Source organism: Erpetoichthys calabaricus, chromosome 10 (assembly GCF_900747795.2).
Source record: "Erpetoichthys calabaricus chromosome 10, fErpCal1.3, whole genome shotgun sequence".
NCBI classification, from domain to species: domain Eukaryota; kingdom Metazoa; phylum Chordata; class Cladistia; order Polypteriformes; family Polypteridae; genus Erpetoichthys; species Erpetoichthys calabaricus.
In genome coordinates, this window is record NC_041403.2 from 44880305 (window position 1) to 44901456 (window position 21152).

Consider the following 21152-nt stretch of genomic DNA (forward strand, 5'->3'; position numbering starts at 1 on the left):
AAACTCCACGCAGGGAGGACCCAGGAAGCGAACTGTGAGGCAGTAGCGCTACCACTGCACCACCGTGCCGCCCCGCATAATAATCCACAAGTCAAATTGTCCAGTCATATGCTTACAACATCCCAAACATATGTATTTTTACTGAAATATCATTGTTATTGAAAACGTTATTGTGACTGAAAATGGAATGAGCTCAGATACAAATACTGTATATACTCACGCATAAGTCAGGCCTTGAAACCTGAAAAATCAATCATAAAATCAGACCGCGACTTATATGTGACACAAAAACTTATATGCATACAAAAATGAGACACATAATTTTTTTTTTTTTACATCTTCTTGCCTCCTCCAATCTCGCATCAGTTTCTCAGATGCATCGAATTTTGTTGCAGCAGCGCAGTTACCAATTTTTTTCATCACTTCGATGACTTTTAATTTAAAACCAGCTTCATATTTTCTTCTGATCGAACGCTCCATCATAGATAAGGGATGCTCTTACGATAAAGGTGTATGAGGGTGTGAGACACAAAAAACACAAATCAGTACAAACATTGCTTTGGAATAGTTCGAGTATTACCGTGTGGTCACATAGACACGATAGAGAAAGAGAGAAAGAGCTTAGGAACACGTGCTGATACAGCGCATTGCCGCACCCACATAGAAAAAAAAGGCAGTGTGCTCATGGTTACTCTCTCAGGTGTACGTTAGCATATCACAATCCCTTGTACCAATAGCGTGAGTCTTCCACATTCGACTTATATGACCAACATTATAAAATACCAGAAATTATATTGTAAAATCAAATCCCTACTTATCTGCGTGAGAACTTATCTGTGAGAATATACAGTAAGCATTTGAATTGTAGTCCCACCTCCCATCATCCATTCATCAATCCATCCATTGTCTAAACCCACTTAATCCTGACCAGGGTCATGAGGATGCTTGAGCCTATCCCAGCTGCATTGGGCACAAGTCAGGGATAATCTCTGGACAGTGTGCCAGTCTGTCACTTGGTGGACACACAGACACACACATACACTAGGGCCAATTTACAACTGTCAATCCACATAACTTGCAGGTTTCTGGACTGTGGGAGGAAATCAGAGCGCCTGTAAGAAACCCACATGGACATGGGGAGAACATCCAAAATCCAAGCAGGGAGGACTCTGGACGTGAACCACAGCCTCCTTGTTGTAAGGTGACAGAGCTACTGTGCCACCCTTACTAGAAAACACTTATGTTAAATGAAATCATTATATTTATATTCATGGAACCTCAGGATTATTTTGCAGTAGCTTGTGAAAATGCAGAGACAAACTGACCTTCTGCTTGTTGAACCATCTTGGATATGCACAAGTATGAGGCATATTCTCTTCCTGATAATGTTTTCACTCGTTTTTTCCTTCATTTCTAATATTTGGTTTTTGTATGTTTCTCAGTGTGCACTTTTTGTTGATATCACATGAAGCATAATGTTAGCCAATGAAAAAGCTGTTACTGGGCTGGACTCCTGTTCAGTAAATGAAGTGAGGAGGTGGGTCTTCAGTTCAAATACTTGGCTGCAATCTGAGGACATTCCATTGTCATTCACAAGAACATTGTCCATGAATGGTTTATTTTACAATATTTTAGTAAAAATATGTGTGTTTGGGAGGTTGTGAGGATACAACTGAATAACCTGACATATAGATTATGTGACATTGATAATGTGACATTTTTTCATGGACTTTTTTTTTATTGTTTGCTGTTGTCCAGAGACCCTGCTATATCAGAAAATCTGTTATCTCCATTTTGAATGAAAACATCAGGTTAAAAATATTTCTTGCCCATGACTACAAACTACACGGGGCAAGAAACATATACAAAATATCTTTTTTCGGGAGAGTATTCCATTAAGGAGAGATGAAACATATTACACTAGCTTTGTAAAAACAGACAAAATAATAGATAGTTTTATATGATAGTACATGCCCATTTAATTGCCTTAGTAGAAAGAAGATAAGGAAGCTTTATCATTTTATTTTACCAATGTACACTTCCTGAAAAATAACGCTTTTACCTGTAACTTTTTAATGAAATAATACTCCTTTATCCACTTTCTTAATGAAGGCCACTTGAACACTAGACAAAAAGAAGCCTAACTGTTAGTCAGTCAGTCAGTCATTGTCCAACCCGCTACATCCTAACACAGGGTCACGGAGGTCTGCTGGAGCCAATCCCAGCCAGCACAGGGCGCAAGGCAGGAACAATCCTGGGCAAGGCGCCAGCCCACTGCAGAGCCTAACTTTTAATGTTGGTTTAACACTAAAACCACTATGCATTTCAATGTACTATAACTGATGAAGCTACAATAAATGGTGTCTGAATCTTTTTCTTCTCACTAATGGCCCATTAACTCTCTACTGCCCTACTCCCAGAAACCACAAATAGGCTAAAAAAGATGGAGTTAACGTCTGCATATATTTTCACTTAAAATATTAGCATACATTTTTAGTAATAAAAAGAAAAGTTCCAGGGTCACACTGCTGCTTGGCAGATAACTGGTTCTGGTTCAGTATTTGTTAAAAGCAAAATGACACATTCCAATCAGCTGGGCACATAAAATAAGAAATTAAATTAAAATAAAATGTGAAAATGGTTTAAAATTTGCAACCATATTTGCACAGTTCTGTAAAAACTATATGTAAATACTTAGAAACAGAAAGATGCATGTAGGCTTATTACAAAACAGTCCTCATCAGCAGTCAGCACAGATTCTTGGCATCATTTGTGAGCAGCTCTTACATGCAAAACTTAAACCCTTTACATATTTTTTGTTTTATTGAGTGTTCATCTTCCTGCCTGCCATGGTGTCATTCTGCAAAGAGTTAGCGGGATCTGATGGGATGCTTTCCAAACGTTAAGCTGCTACTCATCATAAACCTGCTATAGTATTTCATCTTGGCACATAAAATAACAAATAAAGTAGAAGATATCATTTTTTCTTCATAAATAGTTAAACAATATTGCCATACTTACATATTTCACAGAATTAAGCAGCTTGGTAAACTGATTATATAACTTCCCACATCAGCGGTCTGCTCAGATTTTTGAAGTCTATTATGAGCAGCACCCATAGACAAAATGATGGCACTTGATTCACTTTGGTTCTGTTGTGTGTGCATCCTCATATTTAACACACCGCATCTGCACTTTATTGATGGCTGCCATCTTGACTCTCTCTTAGGTTGCCTTTCACAGCAGAGTGACGGCTCTTGTTTCATTTTGTTTACATTTGTACAGAGGATGTTTGTCTTTTTGGCAAGCAGCTTTTTTGCCATGGAAAGTAATGTGAAAATATTGTCAGCAGTGACATTTCTCCCATTCCTGTGAAAGAATCAAATGAGTCACATCTCCACAGTTGTTGTCTTTCTCTGGTAATCATGTGGGATGTTTCTTTAAAAAGTGAATAGTGTTTTGTATATATTTGTTATTTACTCCAGCAGACATCCACAATTGTATGCCAGACTTATCAGGTTTGCCTGACTTGTATGATTGAAATTTCATAAGAAATAAGTGCTCATCAATGGCTATGTTCTGCCCAGGCTTATAAAACATGATGCAGTTCTGCACAAAATGTGGCAAGTTCCTGATATAATGGCAAAGATGTCAGCCAGGAGGCACTGTGCTGTACTCTTCACTCGTGACCTTTCTCTTTTCTCAATATACCATCTTGCATGTTCTCCTTTCTTTATGTTATATTGATGCTGGATGTGTACTTTGTATTCTAAGTTGTGTGAAATACAATGTGATGTCATTTTAAGTGAGTTTATAGTTGTTTCTACCCAACAGAAATAATTGGAGTTCTGTCAGTGTTTCAGATTTATATTATTGTCTTAACCCCATGTAGTGAAGTGGAGGAGACAGACAGTGATTCACACCAGGATACCAGTGTTCATTGGCATTGCTTGTGGAGGTAATAGGGGGTCCTTTGTGTGGGGAAAAAGACAATTATTATCAATCATACAGTATTTTATTAATAGAATTTTAGAGCTACAACAACATGGGCATTTAGACTGCAGTTATTTAGGAAAAGTCAATGAAGGACAAAGGCATGACATGCACAGTGAAGAAATAATTAAAAACGTAAAAACACATCATCCATTGGTGTTGCACATCATGCTTCTAATTTTAATTGCTCAAGAGGAAAGAGCAAGGAAGGTAGAACATCAGCAGAATAAGGACTGTGAGTTCATTTGAGTGAAGGCAGGAAAATAAACCCACTATCCCTAGGGAGTTTGCTTCTGAAAATGTCTAATGACTGTGTGGACTGATTGACAGAATAGCAGTGGCTGCAAGTCCAATTTTTCGGTTTAAACACGTTTACCTTTTTCTTTCTGTGTCATTGGATACAAACATTTTCTCCATATAGCCTACACCTTCCACTTTTATTTGTAATCTTTGCAATAAAGTTCCAAAAACAACTGTGCCTCATAACTAAACTTGGGTCTTACTACTTTCTTTCTCTGCTTGCAGCTGCATGTTTGTTGCATATAAAATCTAAGATCAAGTAAAATGTTTATTTGAATAATAGCTAACTATGAAGATTTCCCAGAAAGCCTGCAACACAATTTTGCTAGTAATTTATTGTCATATTGTTTCAACACACTCTTACAGTAACTAGTTTTATTTGCTCCATTCCTCAATTTTCATCCTAATCTCCTTCGACAGCTTTTTGTTCAAGAGGCATATCACCACACAATACCATTTTGAAGGATAACAGTTCATGTGCATTGAAATAGATTGCTCTGCAGTGATGCATTAGCAAACAAAATATTTTCAATTATCTACGTAAAAAATTGCAGACATTTCCAGTTAATTTTGACTTAAAGACAGAAAGTGCTGGAAACTATTTTGGGCACCTTTTTATATACCTTAGTGCGGTGCCAGGACAGAGGGAGGATAGTGGGTGTCAAAGGCTCTACAGAGAAGGGATAAAGCTTTACAAGACACTGAAAATACACGGAGGTCTGGTGGGAGCAACATATTCTTTTCTTCCAGCAGAATGGAATGATGACAACTAGGGTATGGTGCCTCTTGTACTTGTAGGGAATGCCTTGGAAATTATTATTTCAGTGGTACATAAGCAGCATTATGGCAATGAGGATGCAGTTCAATTTATTAGGAGTATAGTACTCCGGCTCCCACAGATATTAGTAGTAGGGCTGTCTGTGACATTATAAAAGCAGGGACTCAGACCTGCAGAGGCACCTGTGGCTTGTAAGTGGAGGTGAGGATAGCGTTTCATACTGCTGATGAGGGACGTGTACCAACCACATCACATAACAGAAATGATAACTTACAATGTATGGGATGGCCCTAATGACAAAAAGGTAAATGATTTTCTTATCTCCATTAGATGTGTTTATCCTTTCCTATTTCGAATAAATCATTTTGCTTGGAAATAAAACATTATAACATAACTCAATAAAAAATAAAAAAATAGCAAGCACAATATGCTCTAAAGACAGTCCATGAAATTCAACATTTCAACACTGACCTGAGAAAGACAGCTATATGACTAAAGTGTCCGGTCTAAAATGGTTCTCTGTAAACAGTGAAACAGCAAGTGAAATAAAAGTTTGAGTACAGGCTTAGCATGTGTGCTCTAAAATAATATTAAAGAGTTCTTGCAAACCTCTGAAAAAGTTCTGAACAGATCCTCATAAAGATATATTTTTTTTACCTGAGATTATACACAACATTGCTTTCCTACTGTCTTGAGGAGTGGGTGGATTGGGATTCTTCCAGTTGAACACAATAGGTTTTCATTGAAGAGACCGTGGTATAGAATATTAAAAACTACTTAAAATATTTCAAAAATGTTCCTTTTATACAATTCTGGGCTGTTAGGCTTTTATTCTCAGTTTGAGGAACGCATATTTTCCACAATGTATTGAAATCTAAGTGCTCATTCAATCTCTCAATCCCTGTCATATATTTCTCTTCAACAATTTAAATCGTAAAAAGGCATTCATAATGTCCGCACTTGCTACAACACCACCAGATGCACACTGCACTTGTCAGTTTTTTCTAGTGGATAATACACTACTGTTCTGGGAGATGCTGGACGTCCAGGGGCCTTGCACTTCACAGTTCAATTTATTTGGAGTGTGTGGAAGTCCGTACACATTTAGCTATTCAGACCTGTTCAGGAAACATGGGGAATCTATCCTGGCAGCATCAGGGTGCCGGTCCATTCACTTTTACTCACATCCACAGTTTTATTCATGGTAGACCCGTGTCAGAGTCACTAAATGAATCAAACATGAATATCTTTGAGTTAGGGGAGAAGAAATAACATACTCAGTAGTTAAATCCATGCAGGCATGAGAAAGAGTAAACTCAATAAAGTATTTGAGCCCCATCTTTATGGAGCTGTGAGGCAGCAGCAAAACCATTGCCCTCCTTGTGCCACTGATAGACACTGATTGTCGTTAAAAAAAAGAATGCAACCCCCTTTGAAATTTCTGGATTTCTTCTAATATGTGATCTGTGCCCAAGCAAATTAAATGTCTCAGAAATACTCCTAGGAATTGCACTAAACATCTGACTAGGATAAGAATTTGTCCTACCCCAGAGTAGGACGTGAGAAGTATTTATGAAGCGTCTTACATCTACTGCAAGCTAATGGGTGGAGATCACATTTGAGAATGAATGATGCCACCATTTTACGACACACTAAGCCACAAAATGGCACTAATGAACACTTACGATGCTCTCTTGAAGTAGATTCCTAAATTAAAAGAAAAATCAAAAAATGCTATTACTTCTACTCTTAAGAGTAGGACTAAATTTGCCAGTTGGGACTGATTTCTTAGTCTGTGATTCTTGATATCATGGGGACTGATCTTCATTTGGGATAATTACAAAATAAACAGTTGAATAAACAAATAGCACATGGTAAATTATATAAACTATACGGAATCAAGGCAGGAGCTCAATGAGGAACATTTCACATGTGGGTTATCTTACCTTATGCATATAAGATTCTAGAAAACGTCAAACAATTCATAACATTTGTTTTCCCTAAGTGCATAGCCTTCTAATTTTATCCACCTTTAACAAACTCCATATATTTTGTTTTTTATTTTGCTAGTTTTTGTGCTGTTTTGGCTATCTGTACCACACTCTTACGTAGCCTGCTGTGTGAACTGATTTAAAATTAAACCCCATTAGACTGATTGTTTGAATGTTTTTTGTCACATTTACATTTTGAAAGTCAGAAAAGTTGTGTATAGATTGTCATGAAATCAACTCTGATTATGGATATACCAAAAATAAACACTGTTTAGTGGAGCTTTATAAATACACAGATAAAGAATGATTCTGCACACGTGTATTTTGTAACAAATGGCAAACAGACAGGTTAAATGACTTATTCAAAGTAGCACAGAATGGTTGGGATGGATGTGGCAACCTTGTTGTTTTATGTCCAGTTCCTGACCCACTAGGCCACACTAAATATTGCTTCAGGTTTTCCATCAGGAGTAGGAATTAATTGTAGAATCTGTAAAGTGGTTACAATGTAGAAAATGACTGATGATAGTTCTACATTATGAGAAATTGAGCACAAAGAAATAATAAACTAAATGTCTTTATGGAAAAAGAACATAACAGTTTTTTTTTTGTTAAGGAGTAAAGCTAATAGGTTCTTCAAATTCAAATTGCCTAAGCTAAAAGGAAAACAACCATGAATGTTAACTTACCTGCAGTACAGAAGCCCCAGCTTGGAGGAACTGCATGCCAGTTTCTGCTGAATCAATTCCACCTGTAGCTAAAATGGGAAACCCAGGCAAGGCACTTGCGACGGCCGATACCGCTCTTAAGGCGATAGGTCTGATGGCATTTCCTGTTGGTATAAGAATTGAAGCGATGTTATTATTACCAGCACTCTGTTGTTTCATATGAAATGCCCATGCCAGTACTTCTGGGATACAAATATGTGTGCCAGGAGAGTTGTAACAAATCCCAGACTGAAATGAAATAACAATAATAAAAGCAAGCACCTTCTGTATCTGCTTCTTTGGCAGAGAAAACAATCACAGGAGGTGTAGAAGAATGCCAGTAAAACAAAGCCACACGCGCACACACACAAACACAGAGCACAATCCTACACTAACACTTTTAATAAAGTTAAGTAAGTATCTGTTTGCAATTGTCCTTTCCTGAGATACACTGCATAGAATTTGGTGGTCAATAACAATAGGGGGAGTAGAAGCCACTCTGTTCAGTACTGACTAATAATAATATATTGTGTTATTTATTATGGAGTTAACACATTACAGCATGCAACACCAGATATAAAAAGAGCAGTCTGCCTAATCTGTCCATTTTCTGAGCTCACATTTTTCATTAGAGATGTGAACCAAGCCTCGACAGTCATTGCTAACCTTAAACGGCTTCTTAAACAGACATTTGACATTGTTGGACATAGTATTATGAATATTGTCTAATATTGGCCTAGTCATTTGTAATAGCTGTATACTGACCTAGTATTTTGACATGACAATGGGTGTGTTCCAGCTTATTTGAAACATGCTTTGGTATGGCTTTTGATTAAAAAGCCAAATCTGGATCCTACAATTCTTTCAAGTCTTAGATTTGCCATTTCTCTCTAAGATTCTGAAGAAAGCTATTCTTCTGTAAATCCAGGCCATTTTAAAAGGAAGTGGCATTGGTGACATATTCCAGTCTGTCTTTAAAACTCACCAAAGTAGTGAATCTGCTCTTTTAAAGTCTGTAATGATATTGTTATTGATATTAATAGCTGATCCCGTGACCCTGTAGTTAGGATTTAACGGGTTGGATGATGGATGGGTAATAGCTGATTCTCAGTATTCTGCACTCTTTATGCTTTTTGACATTATATCCTTATTAACCATCTTGTGTAGGGTTTTGGAATACCCTTGCTTGTTCATGTTCTACCTGATAGGCAGACGTTTCCCTATATGTCTTGGGAACTGCTGCTCCTCCTCTGCCCCTCTCTCTAAGAGAATATTTTGAGTCCTTTGTCATACTCATTGCACATGCTCTCCATAGGGTCAACCTTTTAAAAAGAAATATCTCTTTCCACTGTTACACTGATGACACTCAGATCTATTCACCACTGAAATGGGATCACTCCCTTAAGTCCTTATTGGATTGTGTAGAAGACATTAAATTTTGAATGTCATTAAATATTCTTGATTTTAATGTAAAGAAAACCGAGATTGTGATGTTTGGGCTCTTTGACCTCCATAGTTCCACTGATTGTACTACAATCTCGGTCCACTAGCACCATATATTAAACTCTAGGACCTAAGGTCTGATATTTTAATAGTTAACCTCAACTGAACATATGGTTTCTGTTCTTAAGGCCTTTATTTCATACTAAGAGTTTTAACCAAGATCAGGCTCCTTTTGTAGATCATGAAAAGGTGACTCATACCTTCATTTCTTCACGAATGGAACACAAGTACTGTAACTCACTACACACTGGAGTTATCCAACAATCCCTTTCTTATCTAGAACTGGTCCAAAACACTGCTGCTAGATTTTTGGTGGGCACACGTATGCATGAACCAATCTTCCTGTATTAGCTTTCTTTTATTGGCGTCCAGTCCGTGCCAGGGTTGATTTAAGTTGCTATTGTTTGTCGTTTTAAGAGCTCAAAAGGATTAACACCTTCATGTCTTTCCAACTTTTTACATCTTTACATTCCATTTTGCTAACTTAAGTCCTCTGATCAGACAATCTTAGTGGTGTTGAGGGCTCGGCTAAAGCTTAAAGGTGAGCGTGCTTTTGCAATAGCTGCCCAAAGGATCAGGAACAATCAATGTTATGTCGGCAACAAATGCGGCCTTTTTTAAATCCAGGCTGAAAACGCATCCTTTTTCTTGGGCTTTTTATTAGAATCAGTTACTTTAATATCTTTCTTGAGTTTTATGTTGTATGTCTTTTATTTACCTTTATCTTGTCTTAAATGTAGTTCTTTTTACCTTTATTTGTTTTAATGTGCAGCACTTTGATCAATGCTGGCTGTTTTAAATGTCATTTATAAAAATATACTAAACTAAACCGATAACAACAGACCACCTCATCATATTTTACTTTATGTGATTATGGATTTTTTTATGAAATTATAGAAGGAGAAGGGTGACCAGTCTGGACTCTATACAGGTTTATTTCCTTCAGGAATGCTGTCAACTGTCCTTAAGCATAATCTCAAAATGGTACATCAAAATGGAAAATTGGTAGAAAAATTTGATACACATGAGGCTTCCTTTTTTCATTTTACCTTAAAATAATCCATTTGATTTTCACTTAAATATTGTTGGTTATAAAATCTTAATAATGCAGAAAATTTGTCTGACGTGATTAGTCTAGATGTGCATTTAACACCCTGTTTATGTTTTATTTGCAATCATAAAAGCCATCTTGGTCCATTATTATAAAGCTTACAGTCACTTTTAAAGATGGTTGGAGTCAAAGAATGATCTTTTGTCTCTCTCTTCATATAAGTATTTACATGTCACACCACCCTGTAAGATCCCAATTTCTACTGAAAATGACACTCAAATCAATTCTTAGAATTGTATAGTGGGGTGAGGATGTTGTTTTATTACTTTTAAATGGGCCATTTGTAAATTTTTGGCCAATTACTGAATTTTTCTTATGAATTTATAGCAGACATATACGAATAATGATTGATGAAGAATATAATTAACTAGACAAAGAGCCCGTTTCGACAACGTAAGATGAAACGGGCACGAGTGGAATAGTAATAAGTATAAGCACCACAAACCTGATATAGGTGTATTGAATGAATGCGTAATTGAATAATAATGTGTAATTAGGCCTCGACCTGTAGTCGAAATCGCCTTTCAGACCTCTAGAGCTTTAATCAAACTCGCCTTTCTCTTTGAATTTTTGTGGCCGTAAATCCGCCGCCTGCCGCGATGTCGGTCTCGTAAGGTTTTTCGGGCAGCTGCACAGAAGGCGACTGCACATTCGGCTTCGGACGTGCTCAGAAGGCGACTGCGCATTCGGCTTCAGACGTGCTCAGAAGGCGACTGCGCATTCGGCTTCGGATGTGCGCAGAAGGCGACTGCGCATTCGGCTTCGGACGGATGTGAGTGAGTGAGTGAGGAGGCTGGCAAATTATGAATTAAGATAAGCTGGTTAAGTTTGCAGATGATACCAAACTTGGTGGAAGGGACGATAATGTAGAATCAGCTGAATTGTTACAGAGCAACTTGGACAGCATACAGGCTTGGGCAGATCTGAGACAGATGAAATTTAATGTGAGTAAATGTCATGCACGTGTGATTAAAAGACAGTTTACTGGCTCAAAAATAAATGTTTCTCAGCTGAGCCAAGGGGTGGCACTGCCCAGTAATACTCTCTCCTCTTTACATTCTGCAGACCTTCAACAGAATTGTCATCCTAATGATGACAGTTTCAACTACCAAGATCCCCTCCTCCTCCTAATGACATAATTTCCGGTTTTGCTCCCAGCAACTCTTCCTGCCTCCAACATATATTTCCACCATTTTACCTGTCTATGTCAGTTCCACTTTGAACTTATTGTCTGTAATAATGTAAGTCTTTTTTTTGCAAATTTTCAAGTATATGGCATACAAATTCCCCAAACCTTTTTTGCGGCCCCTATAATTACAGTGTAAAATCTTACACATAGGAAGATAAAGGTTAGATTTGAATGCACAACTGGAGGTCTGAAACTTGAAGGGACCTTGGAGACCACTTTTAATAGCCAAGCCGAAAATAAGGGTCATCAATTCATGTGACACTGCAGGCTTCTTTAACTTTAAGAAAGAAGAGCTCTGGTGGGCTTTCTTGACTCTAACAGGTGAATTTATCCCTCATGTTAGAGTGCCAAGAAACCTGAGATTTTCCTGTACCTCTACAATCAGAATATTTGTTTATACAGTAAAGGTATGAGTGATTTTTTTTTATATATTAGCTTTGATTTGTAACTACTCACTGCATTTTAACTTTTTTTCCCTTTAAATATTGAAAAGAAAATCTTAATATATAGAAAGACTGTAAGACAATAACACAATACTCTCAACTCAGCAGGCCTAAAGATTAGTCATGCAAAATCAGAACACAAAATATGCCTTCCTGTACCTTTGGAAATACTCCATCACTTAGTACTTGCATTACTGCACTATCCAATACCTGACAGTGAACACTTTCTGAAACTTTCTCCTGCATTTTGCTGAGACAGAGTGACTGCTGAAATACTTTATTCACTGAGTGTTCAAATCATTCCATTTCCAGTTAGCAGTTAATTCAAAATGATGCCACAAAGATTTATTTTTATTTCCTCCTCCTTCTAACATGGAAACACTTAAATGTAAATGGCTTTGGCACCCTTTAGGAATCAGAAGAGAATGCACACTGTGATTCCAAGACAAAAGATTTAAAGGATTGTGTTACTCTTGGAAGTTGATCCTTTAGCAACAGAGCTCATAAACTGTGGAATGATCTGCCTGACTGTGTAACGGATGCCCCTTTATTCTCATCATGTGTATCCAGGCAGAAGTCTTACTACTTGTGACTTATTAGACTTATTGTACACCCGCATTAGAGCTACTGTTCACATTGTAATCTGATTTGAATCATTTCCTTTAAATAAAAGTTTAGAATATATTACACGTTGCTGCTAACCCAACTTTCCTATTTATTTCTTCTTCATATTCTGCGAGGTCCTTGTTACCAAAACTACTACTTCTGGACATGAAATGGGACCTTTTTTATCTGATCTTTTTTTGAAGCAAAAAAGCCAACAACTTAAACAAAACAAATTTTAAAATGTAGTAAAACTAAGGGGCTCCACTCCTGCTCGCTTCACTTGCCAACCCCCAGAGGCAGGCGCTGGGTGTCTGCAATCTTCCGGTTGAGCCACTTGAAGGGTGTCAGGGAGCTCCTACATTATAAAAAGCGATTGTATTTAAAGAGATGGTATATAGAAAAGTATGCAGGGCGCAGGAGGAAGATGGTTTGGTCCTCAATTATTATTGATAGAAAATCAGTTACTTGAGTATTTCACTACAGCCATCTATTCTAAAGACCAATAAATAATAAAACGTGGTAAAAAAGAAAAAGTAGAAGGAAAAAAGTAAACGTAATAAAAAGTAAATAAAAAAAAAATTTACATTCCATAAACACTGCTTTTTTGCATTGCTGTTTACACATTATTCAGGATAGTTTTCTCTTTTTTGTTTATTGGACGATTCTCTTAGTTTTTGAGTTTTATTATATTTTTGTTCATTATCAGCTCTTGCCTCTCTTATTCTATCAAGATCTAAAATTCGACGTTCTTGAATCGATAATTTCCTTTTCTGCCTTGCCATTATAACTGACTGTATTGAATTGAGTTAGCACTGACAGAGTCACGGGGTGGTACTGACAGAGGATGTGCACAGTAGGAGAAATGATTGGACAAGCAGTGGGGAGGGTAGTGCAGACACGACGGAAAACTTTTTTAATAGAGAGATAACAAACCAGCTTCTGGAAGGGACACACACACCCTTAAGTCTCCCAAAAGGGAGAGAGAGAATTGTCATTTCCATTGAGAAGCAAGCAAAACTTTTGTTGCTATTGTTGTTTGAGTAAATACGGAACAAAGAAAGGTTTAGAGGTAATAATAATAATACGAGGGCAATCCCAAAAGTAAGGTCTCCAAAGCGGTGGGGATGTAGAGAAACTGTTCGTACGGCTGTTGGCCACACTGTTGTGATTGGTGCTTCCTCCACTCCCAAACAAGCATGTGCGGCTTCGCTGGGATGCTCAGTCTTGGCTTGGCAGCCCTTGAAAATGGAGCTCCCATTGAACACTACCGCCGAGTGCGAAGTTCGCGCAGGAGACCGTCAATTTCCGACGAGACAGTTGTGAAGGTTGAGGAAAACATGCGTAAAGATCGGCGGTTGGAACTTCATCACCCACCCACCCTATAGTCCAGACTTGGCACCCAGTGACTACCACCTGTTCCCTAAGTTGAAAGAACATTTGTCCGGAAGGCGATTCTGCTCTGACGAAGAGGTGAAAGATGAGGTTCAACACTTCCTGAAGGACATGGCGGCGAGCTGGTATGACATGGGCATTCTAAAACTACCACAGCATCTACAAAAATGCACCGACCGAAATGGCGATTATGTAGAAAAATAAATAAGTCTTTAACCTTTAAAATGATGTAAACATTATAGAAAATAAATGGTTGTTTGTATTTCTAAAAAAATAGGAGACCTTACTTTTGGGATTGCCCTCGTACATCTTTATTTTCATATAGTGCTTTTCTCACTACTCAGAGTTCTTTTAGGGAGTGCCAGCACTAATCTGTAGTATCCACCTGGATGATGTGATGGCAGCCATTAGCTATTAGATGGTGAAATGGTAAGAGATATAGCCAGATAGAGACAGGGGCTGATTGGAGGGCAGAATGACAAGGCCATGGAAAGCAATTTACCCCATGAGGAATGACAGAAATATTAATAGAGACAATGGATGCAAGGTACAGCAGACCTAACGCTAAACATTGATGGACATTCCCAAAACTTTTACATAAAGTTGCCCGATGTTTTCAAGAAACAGAGATGACAGTTAAGGTTGAAACTCAATCCCCAGGTGCTTGTGTGGGGTGGAAATTAAACGGTCAACATATTTGAACTGGGTCTGTTGATAATTTGGGTTTCTAGACACCAAGAAGATCTTTAAAAACTAAATTCCTTGACATTGAAAGGACAAACAGAATATTTGTTTGTCAGACTCAGAACTGAGTGGTGAACTACCTTACACAGCGTTGTGCACAAAGTTGACAGTGGTCTCCAGTTAGGGGATAGTATATGAAAGAATTTATACAGAGGGTAGGAAGTAAGATCAGATGAAGGAATGAGTTATTTAGAGCTAGTGGAATCAATAGGCAATAACTGTAACGTTTACTAAGAGCAAAAGAAACATCTTAAGAAGAACAGGCTATTCAGCTGAAGCTATCTTGTTAATCTGTACAGAACTAACTGTTTCAGAAAGCCACAGAGTCTAGACACAGCATTGCACCATTTTCTTGTAACACTATTATGGGCTTCAGCATGTTGTTGAACATCAGGAGGGGGAAGAGCTTCCATTTGTCCCACAGCAGGTAAGCTAAACTCTGAGTTTTCTTTCCCAAAGCAATAGAGACACCACCATTTAGGTTTATTTTCCTGGGAATGGTGGAAGTTTTGTTTTTTTCTCCTCTGCAGTCAACAGGCCTCATCTTTTATTAACAGGATCTTCTGTTAACATGACTTTCATTATACATTACCAAACTTTGGAAATCTCTATAGTCTATATTCTTGTTTATTTAATATGACATCTATCTATCTATCTATCTATCTATCTATCTATCTATCTATCTATCTATCTATCTATCTATCTATCTATCTATCTATCTATCTATCTATCTATCTATCTATCTATCTATCTATCTATCAAAATGGCCTCTTGTACAAATCTTGTAATCGATATTTAACCCACTTCCTATTGTACAAATGACTTGAAATTCTGCACACTTACTCACTTCCAATGACAATACATGAATCAATAATCAGTTTCACTAATTGGTCAATTAATCCATGTTAATTAAGAAATGAAATTTTCATGTGAAGAATAGTTCAAGATTTCACCAATAGATGGTGCTAGTAATAGATAGAAATAGTAAAGAAAATGTTAAAATCTTGATTACAAAATTATTCTAAAACAAACCAAGACTAAAAAGTTGAAAATAATATATATATATATATATATATATATAAAAACTTTTTAAAAACCACGCTAAAATAAAAGGTAGGTGCTTTTGCTAAGATTTTAAGAAGTGTTTTTTGAATATTGATTGATGAAAGCACCCACGCTTTTATTTTACAAGTGATGTATGAGAGACTAATTTTTTACTTTTTAGTACACTTTCATCCATCCATCCATCCATTTTCCAACCCGCTGAATCTGAACACAGGGTCACGGGGGTCTGCTGGAGCCAATCCCAGCCAACACAGGGCACAAGGCAGGGAACCAATCCAGGGCAGGGTGCCAACCCACCGCAGTAGTACACTTTTTAACTTAATATAAGCGTGGTTTTTAAAAAGTATTTTTTATATACCGTTTTTACTCATGTGCCACGTGCCCTCGTGTAGGACGCGCAAGTTTTACAAAGAAAATGGCGAAAACTGTTTTGCCCCGTGTACTACGCGTGTTGTGATTGTATAGGAAGCGCTTAGGGCATGTTTTCCGCGAAATACCCTTCTGTTTTTGTTGTGCTGAAAGTTTTTCTTTCTTCCGTCGTGAGAGAGAGAGCACGAGTGAGTGAGCGAGAGAGAGAGAGCAAGAGCGAGCAAGCAAGCCCAAGCAGAAGAAGTAAACATTACAGAAAAAAATGTCCTCATGTATGATGCGCACCTGATTTTCTAATGCTAATTTTCGGGAAAAAATGTGCGCGTGGTACACACGTAAATACGGTATATATTATTTTCTCTCTGAAAGCAAGTAGTAATAGGTACAATTCTTCTTCTATCAGCAGAATTTCATTGAGTGTAGACATCTTCGACTGAACAATCACATACACAACTCAGGTCTTATGTGCTGAAATTGTTAGATATTTGACATTGACCAAACACTGCAACCTACTGACTAAGAGAAAATAGGTTTTGCCAATTGGATGAAGAGTAGAAGGAGCTGACTTAATGGACACTCTGTTGCATTATTTGGCTCACATAAACCTGGACAAACTGGTGAGGAAGGCAGGCTCTATTGTTGGCATACAGCTGGACGGTTTGACATCCGTAGCAGAACAACGGGCACTCAGCAGGCTCCTATCAATTATGGAGAATCCACTACATCCATTAAACAGTGTCATCTCCAGACAGAGGAGCAGTTTCAGCGACAGACTGCTGTCACTGTCCTGCTCCACTGACAGACTGAGAAGATCATTCCTCCCCCAAACTATGTGACTCTTCAATTCCACCAGAGGGGGTAAACGTTGAGCATTATTCAAGTTATTGTCTGTTTTTTACCTGCATTTTTTATTACTCTTTAATTTAATATTTTTTGCTGCTGGAGTATGTGAATTTCCCCTTGGGATTAATAAAGTATCTATCTATCTATCTATCTATCTATCTATCTATCTATCTATCTATCTATCTATCTATCTATCTATCTATCTATCTATCTATCTATCTATCTATAAACCTCCCACAACTCTATTCTTAACCATAGTGCAACTGTGCGGAGATCTGGAGGTCTGCAGCTAGACTCTATTGGCAACCATTCAAGTCAACTCTACCTACTTGGAGCTCCAGTATAGAGGCCGCGGGCTGCAGAGATACAGTGGAACCTCGGTTCATGACCATAATTCGTTCCAAAACTCTGGTCGTAAACCGATTTGGTCGTGAACTGAAGCAATTTCCCTCATAGGATTGTATGTAAGTACAATTAATCCGTTCCAGACCATACGAACTGTATGTAAATATATATTTTTTTTAAGTTTTTAAGCACAAATATAGTTAATTAAACCACAGAATGCACAGCGTAATAGTAAACTAAATGTAAAAACATTGAATAACGCTGAGAAAACCTTGAACAACAGAGAAAACTAACACTGCAATAGTTCATGCTATAGCGCTACCAACCGCTGGCTAAAAACACTTTTTTAATGAGTTTTAAGCACAGGGAAAAAATGAACATTTGAAAAAATCCGTAATTTAATAAACCACCAAGAAAAGTAACATTGCAACAATGCACGCTACAAACCGATCGCTGTAAACAGAAGTGAAAACAAAATCAAGCCCAGTGCATTCTTTAACTGCCTTCCTACCTTCTGCATCCAGCTCTCTCTCTTGTGCTGCCTCTGTGTGTGTGTGCGCGTCTCTCTCTCTCACACTGTCTGTGTGTGTGCGCGGCTCTCTCTCTCGCGCTACCTGTGTGTGTGCACGGCTCTCTCTCTCTCTTGTGCTGCCTGTGTGTGTGGTCTGTCTCTCTCTGGCGCTGCCTGTGTGTGCGCGCGGCTCTCTCTCGCGCTGCCTCTGTGTGTGTGCGTGTGTGTGTGTGTGTGTGTGTGTGTGTGTGTGTGTGTGTGTGTGTGTGTGTCGCGCTCTCTCTCTTGCTCGCTGCACAGGAAATGCACAGGGAGAGACTGAACATCTACAAACCGAAAGGGAAACTGGCTTGTTCGTATACCGAGTGTGTGGTCATGAACCGAGGCAAAAGTTTGGTGAACTTTTTTGTCGTAAACCGATTTGTATATGTACCGAGACGTTAGTGAACCGAGGTTCCACTGTATATACTTGAAATGCATGAGCTCACACAAGTATAAAAGCATATGTTTTATGTGATGGTCTGCACACATGCTTGATGCAGTACGTATAAAAAAGTCTTTATTCTGGAAGATTTCTGTAATATTGTTAATGTGTAACATTGTCTATTCTTCAAGTCAAGAGCTGTCCTTACTTCCTATTAGTATCATTCAATACTGCATTCTTATTTCAACTTGTACAACAACTTTAATTTGAAGTTTACTCATGGGTCTGTCAGTTTGATCAAACTTTGAATCTTGTTTGGTCTGTTAAACACCTTGGGATAATGTCTTCTGTTAGAGATGCTATACTAAATAAAACCTGATGCACTGATGGATTGTGCTTAACACATACCACAACAGCAGTTTTCAGAGATACAGATTTCTGCAAATTTCACCATGGCTTATCCAATTAACTTCAGATACTCTATTATGTACAAATGTTAAAGTAAAAAAACCTTGTGAAGGAAAAGAGAGAGAGAGAGAGAGAGAGAGAGAGAGAGAGAGAGAGAGAGAGAGAGAGAGAGAGAGAGAGAGAATGGATAAATAAGCCACATGAAAAGAAATACCAAGTAAAAACCGTGGAAGAATAATTTTAGGGTAACATAGCATTCATCTTAAAGAAATAGCATAAAGGCTTAATATATGTCATAAACCTGTTCAGGCACACCAGGAAACCAGATAAAGGTCAAGTGAACAACAAAATGTACATTGAAATATAAGAATTGGTTTAGGAAAAATACTTAGATGGTCAAGTAAATAATGTACCAGAAAAAAGGTTGACTGCTGATATTAGTAAAGTCAAATCAAGTTGGGGAGCATGCACTGGTACACTGCGTTGCCACACCCACTACACGACGAAACAACTCAGGATCCCAGTTGACAACCCCCCAGGCAGACACGCGGTCCATTCCCACCCTCCAGAAATGACCCTCTATCTGCTGCTGCCAGGTGTTACGCGGGCGACCCCTTGGCCTGGTCCAGCCACTCGGGTCCACAACAATGAGGATCCTAAAAGCTGGATCACCTTCAGGGAAACGCGCCGCATGGCTGTAGTGCCGTAACTGACGTTCCCTCACAATGCAGGTAATGTGCCTCATTCAGGACTCCATGAGCATCCGCTCATTCGACACAAAGTCAAAACAACGGTACCCAAGGATTCTCCGAAGAGACACAGTACCAAAGGAGTCCAGTCTTTGTCTCAGGTCACTGGATAGCAAATGTCTTGCAACCATATAGCAAGACAGTGAGCACCAGGCTTTTGCATAGATATCGGGAGCGCCACACACCCCTTTCCAGCAACCTGATGACCCCCCATGCTCTCCCAATCCGTCTACTGACTTCATAGGAAGAGTCACCAGAGACATGAATGTCACTGCCAAGGTAAGTAAACCTGTCAACAAGGTCGACACTCTCTCCGCAAACCGACACACTGCTGATGGCTGTGCCCAAGAAGTCATTAAAGGCCTGGATCTTGGTTTTTATCCAGGACACTCACAAGCCCAGACACTCAGACTCCTCACTCAGTTTCTCAGGCACCCCGATCAGAGCCTCCATTGACTCCGCGAAGATCACAGCTTCGTCAGCAAAGTCAAGATCCATGAATCTTTCTTTACCAACAGATGCCCCACAGCCGCTGGACCCCACGGCCTTGCCCAACACCCAGTCCATACAAGCATTGAACAGAGTAGGAGCAAGAATATAAAAAACAGACAATGAGTGGAACACCATATGTTACATACAACATCAGACGTTACCCAGTTAGTAAGGACGCTGATGCAGTAGTCAGCATACGTGGCTGATGATTGGCCTTATGACCTGAGCATAAAAGCTCTCCCAAAATCTAGCAGTGTGAGTACAAAGGTTAGGTATTATGGAGGCCTATCTTCATGACTCTTCTTGAGCTTAATTTACCTTCAGATTGGTGTTTAGCAGGCTGCACGTGCTACATGTTATACCAACTAAAGTTACAAAACAGTGCACTTTCACCAAGCACTTGGCAGTCATTTAGGATACCACTGTAATGTTCTTTTAATAAGAACCATAAACCTGCTGGAATAAAATCATATATAACACTGCACAGGATGTAAATCTAAATCCTGTTGAAAATCAAAAAAATAACTTTGTTTAAACCCACATGCTTTTCTCCTTTTTGCCTGTTATTGTTAACAATTAAGGCTAGGAGAGTTTAGGAATTTTGTATTTTTATTCATCAAATAAGTTCAATATAGAAAATATCTTGCGTTTGTTCTTTCGCACTTATAATTGTCATGGTGCAGTGTTTCCCTCTACTCAATTGCTTAGCCGTGTATCATCAAAACAGCCTCCTTCTCTCAGGAAAGCTGCCACTTATTCTAGCTTCAGGCCTGTTTTTAATGAAATTCTTACTGCTATCAGCACCTAGGCTGCAATTTCTCATCATTCTTATTCAAAGTAACATGATCAATAAAATGCTTTTGGTTAAGATTTAAAGTTCAACTGTTAACTAAGGCACCACTTTATACGCTGAATCAAAAATGCTTAAATCATGTTCATAAAAAGTCACACAAATGTATGAAATTAAACATATGATGTCTACAGTCTTGGGCTATCTGGCTGAAAGTACTTCACCATTTTATGACACTTATTTATTCATCTCATTTTCAATTTCCATAAAGAATTAGGGTTTCTTCTCTTATCAAGATGACAGATGGAAGTCTTTATCACATTAGATTTAACCTCATTTAGCAAGCAGGTTTCTTTTATTGATTACAGCTACACGTTGTCTGCACTAATTTTGTTTCCT

The 21152-nt window shown here is 38.3% G+C and overlaps 1 protein-coding gene across 2 annotated transcripts in view; it reads right to left on the bottom strand.

Annotated features, from left to right (window-relative positions):
* The window catches only part of LOC114658374 (dihydropyrimidine dehydrogenase [NADP(+)]-like), a 1245381-nt gene that overhangs the window by 200545 nt on the left and 1023684 nt on the right, over nucleotides 1-21152 (bottom strand). For both annotated transcript variants that reach the window (XM_028810459.2, XM_051933021.1), the window contains one exon: nucleotides 7752-7894. In XM_028810459.2, the coding sequence (XP_028666292.2) occupies nucleotides 7752-7894 (143 nt within the window). The remainder of the gene's footprint in view (nucleotides 1-7751; nucleotides 7895-21152) is intronic.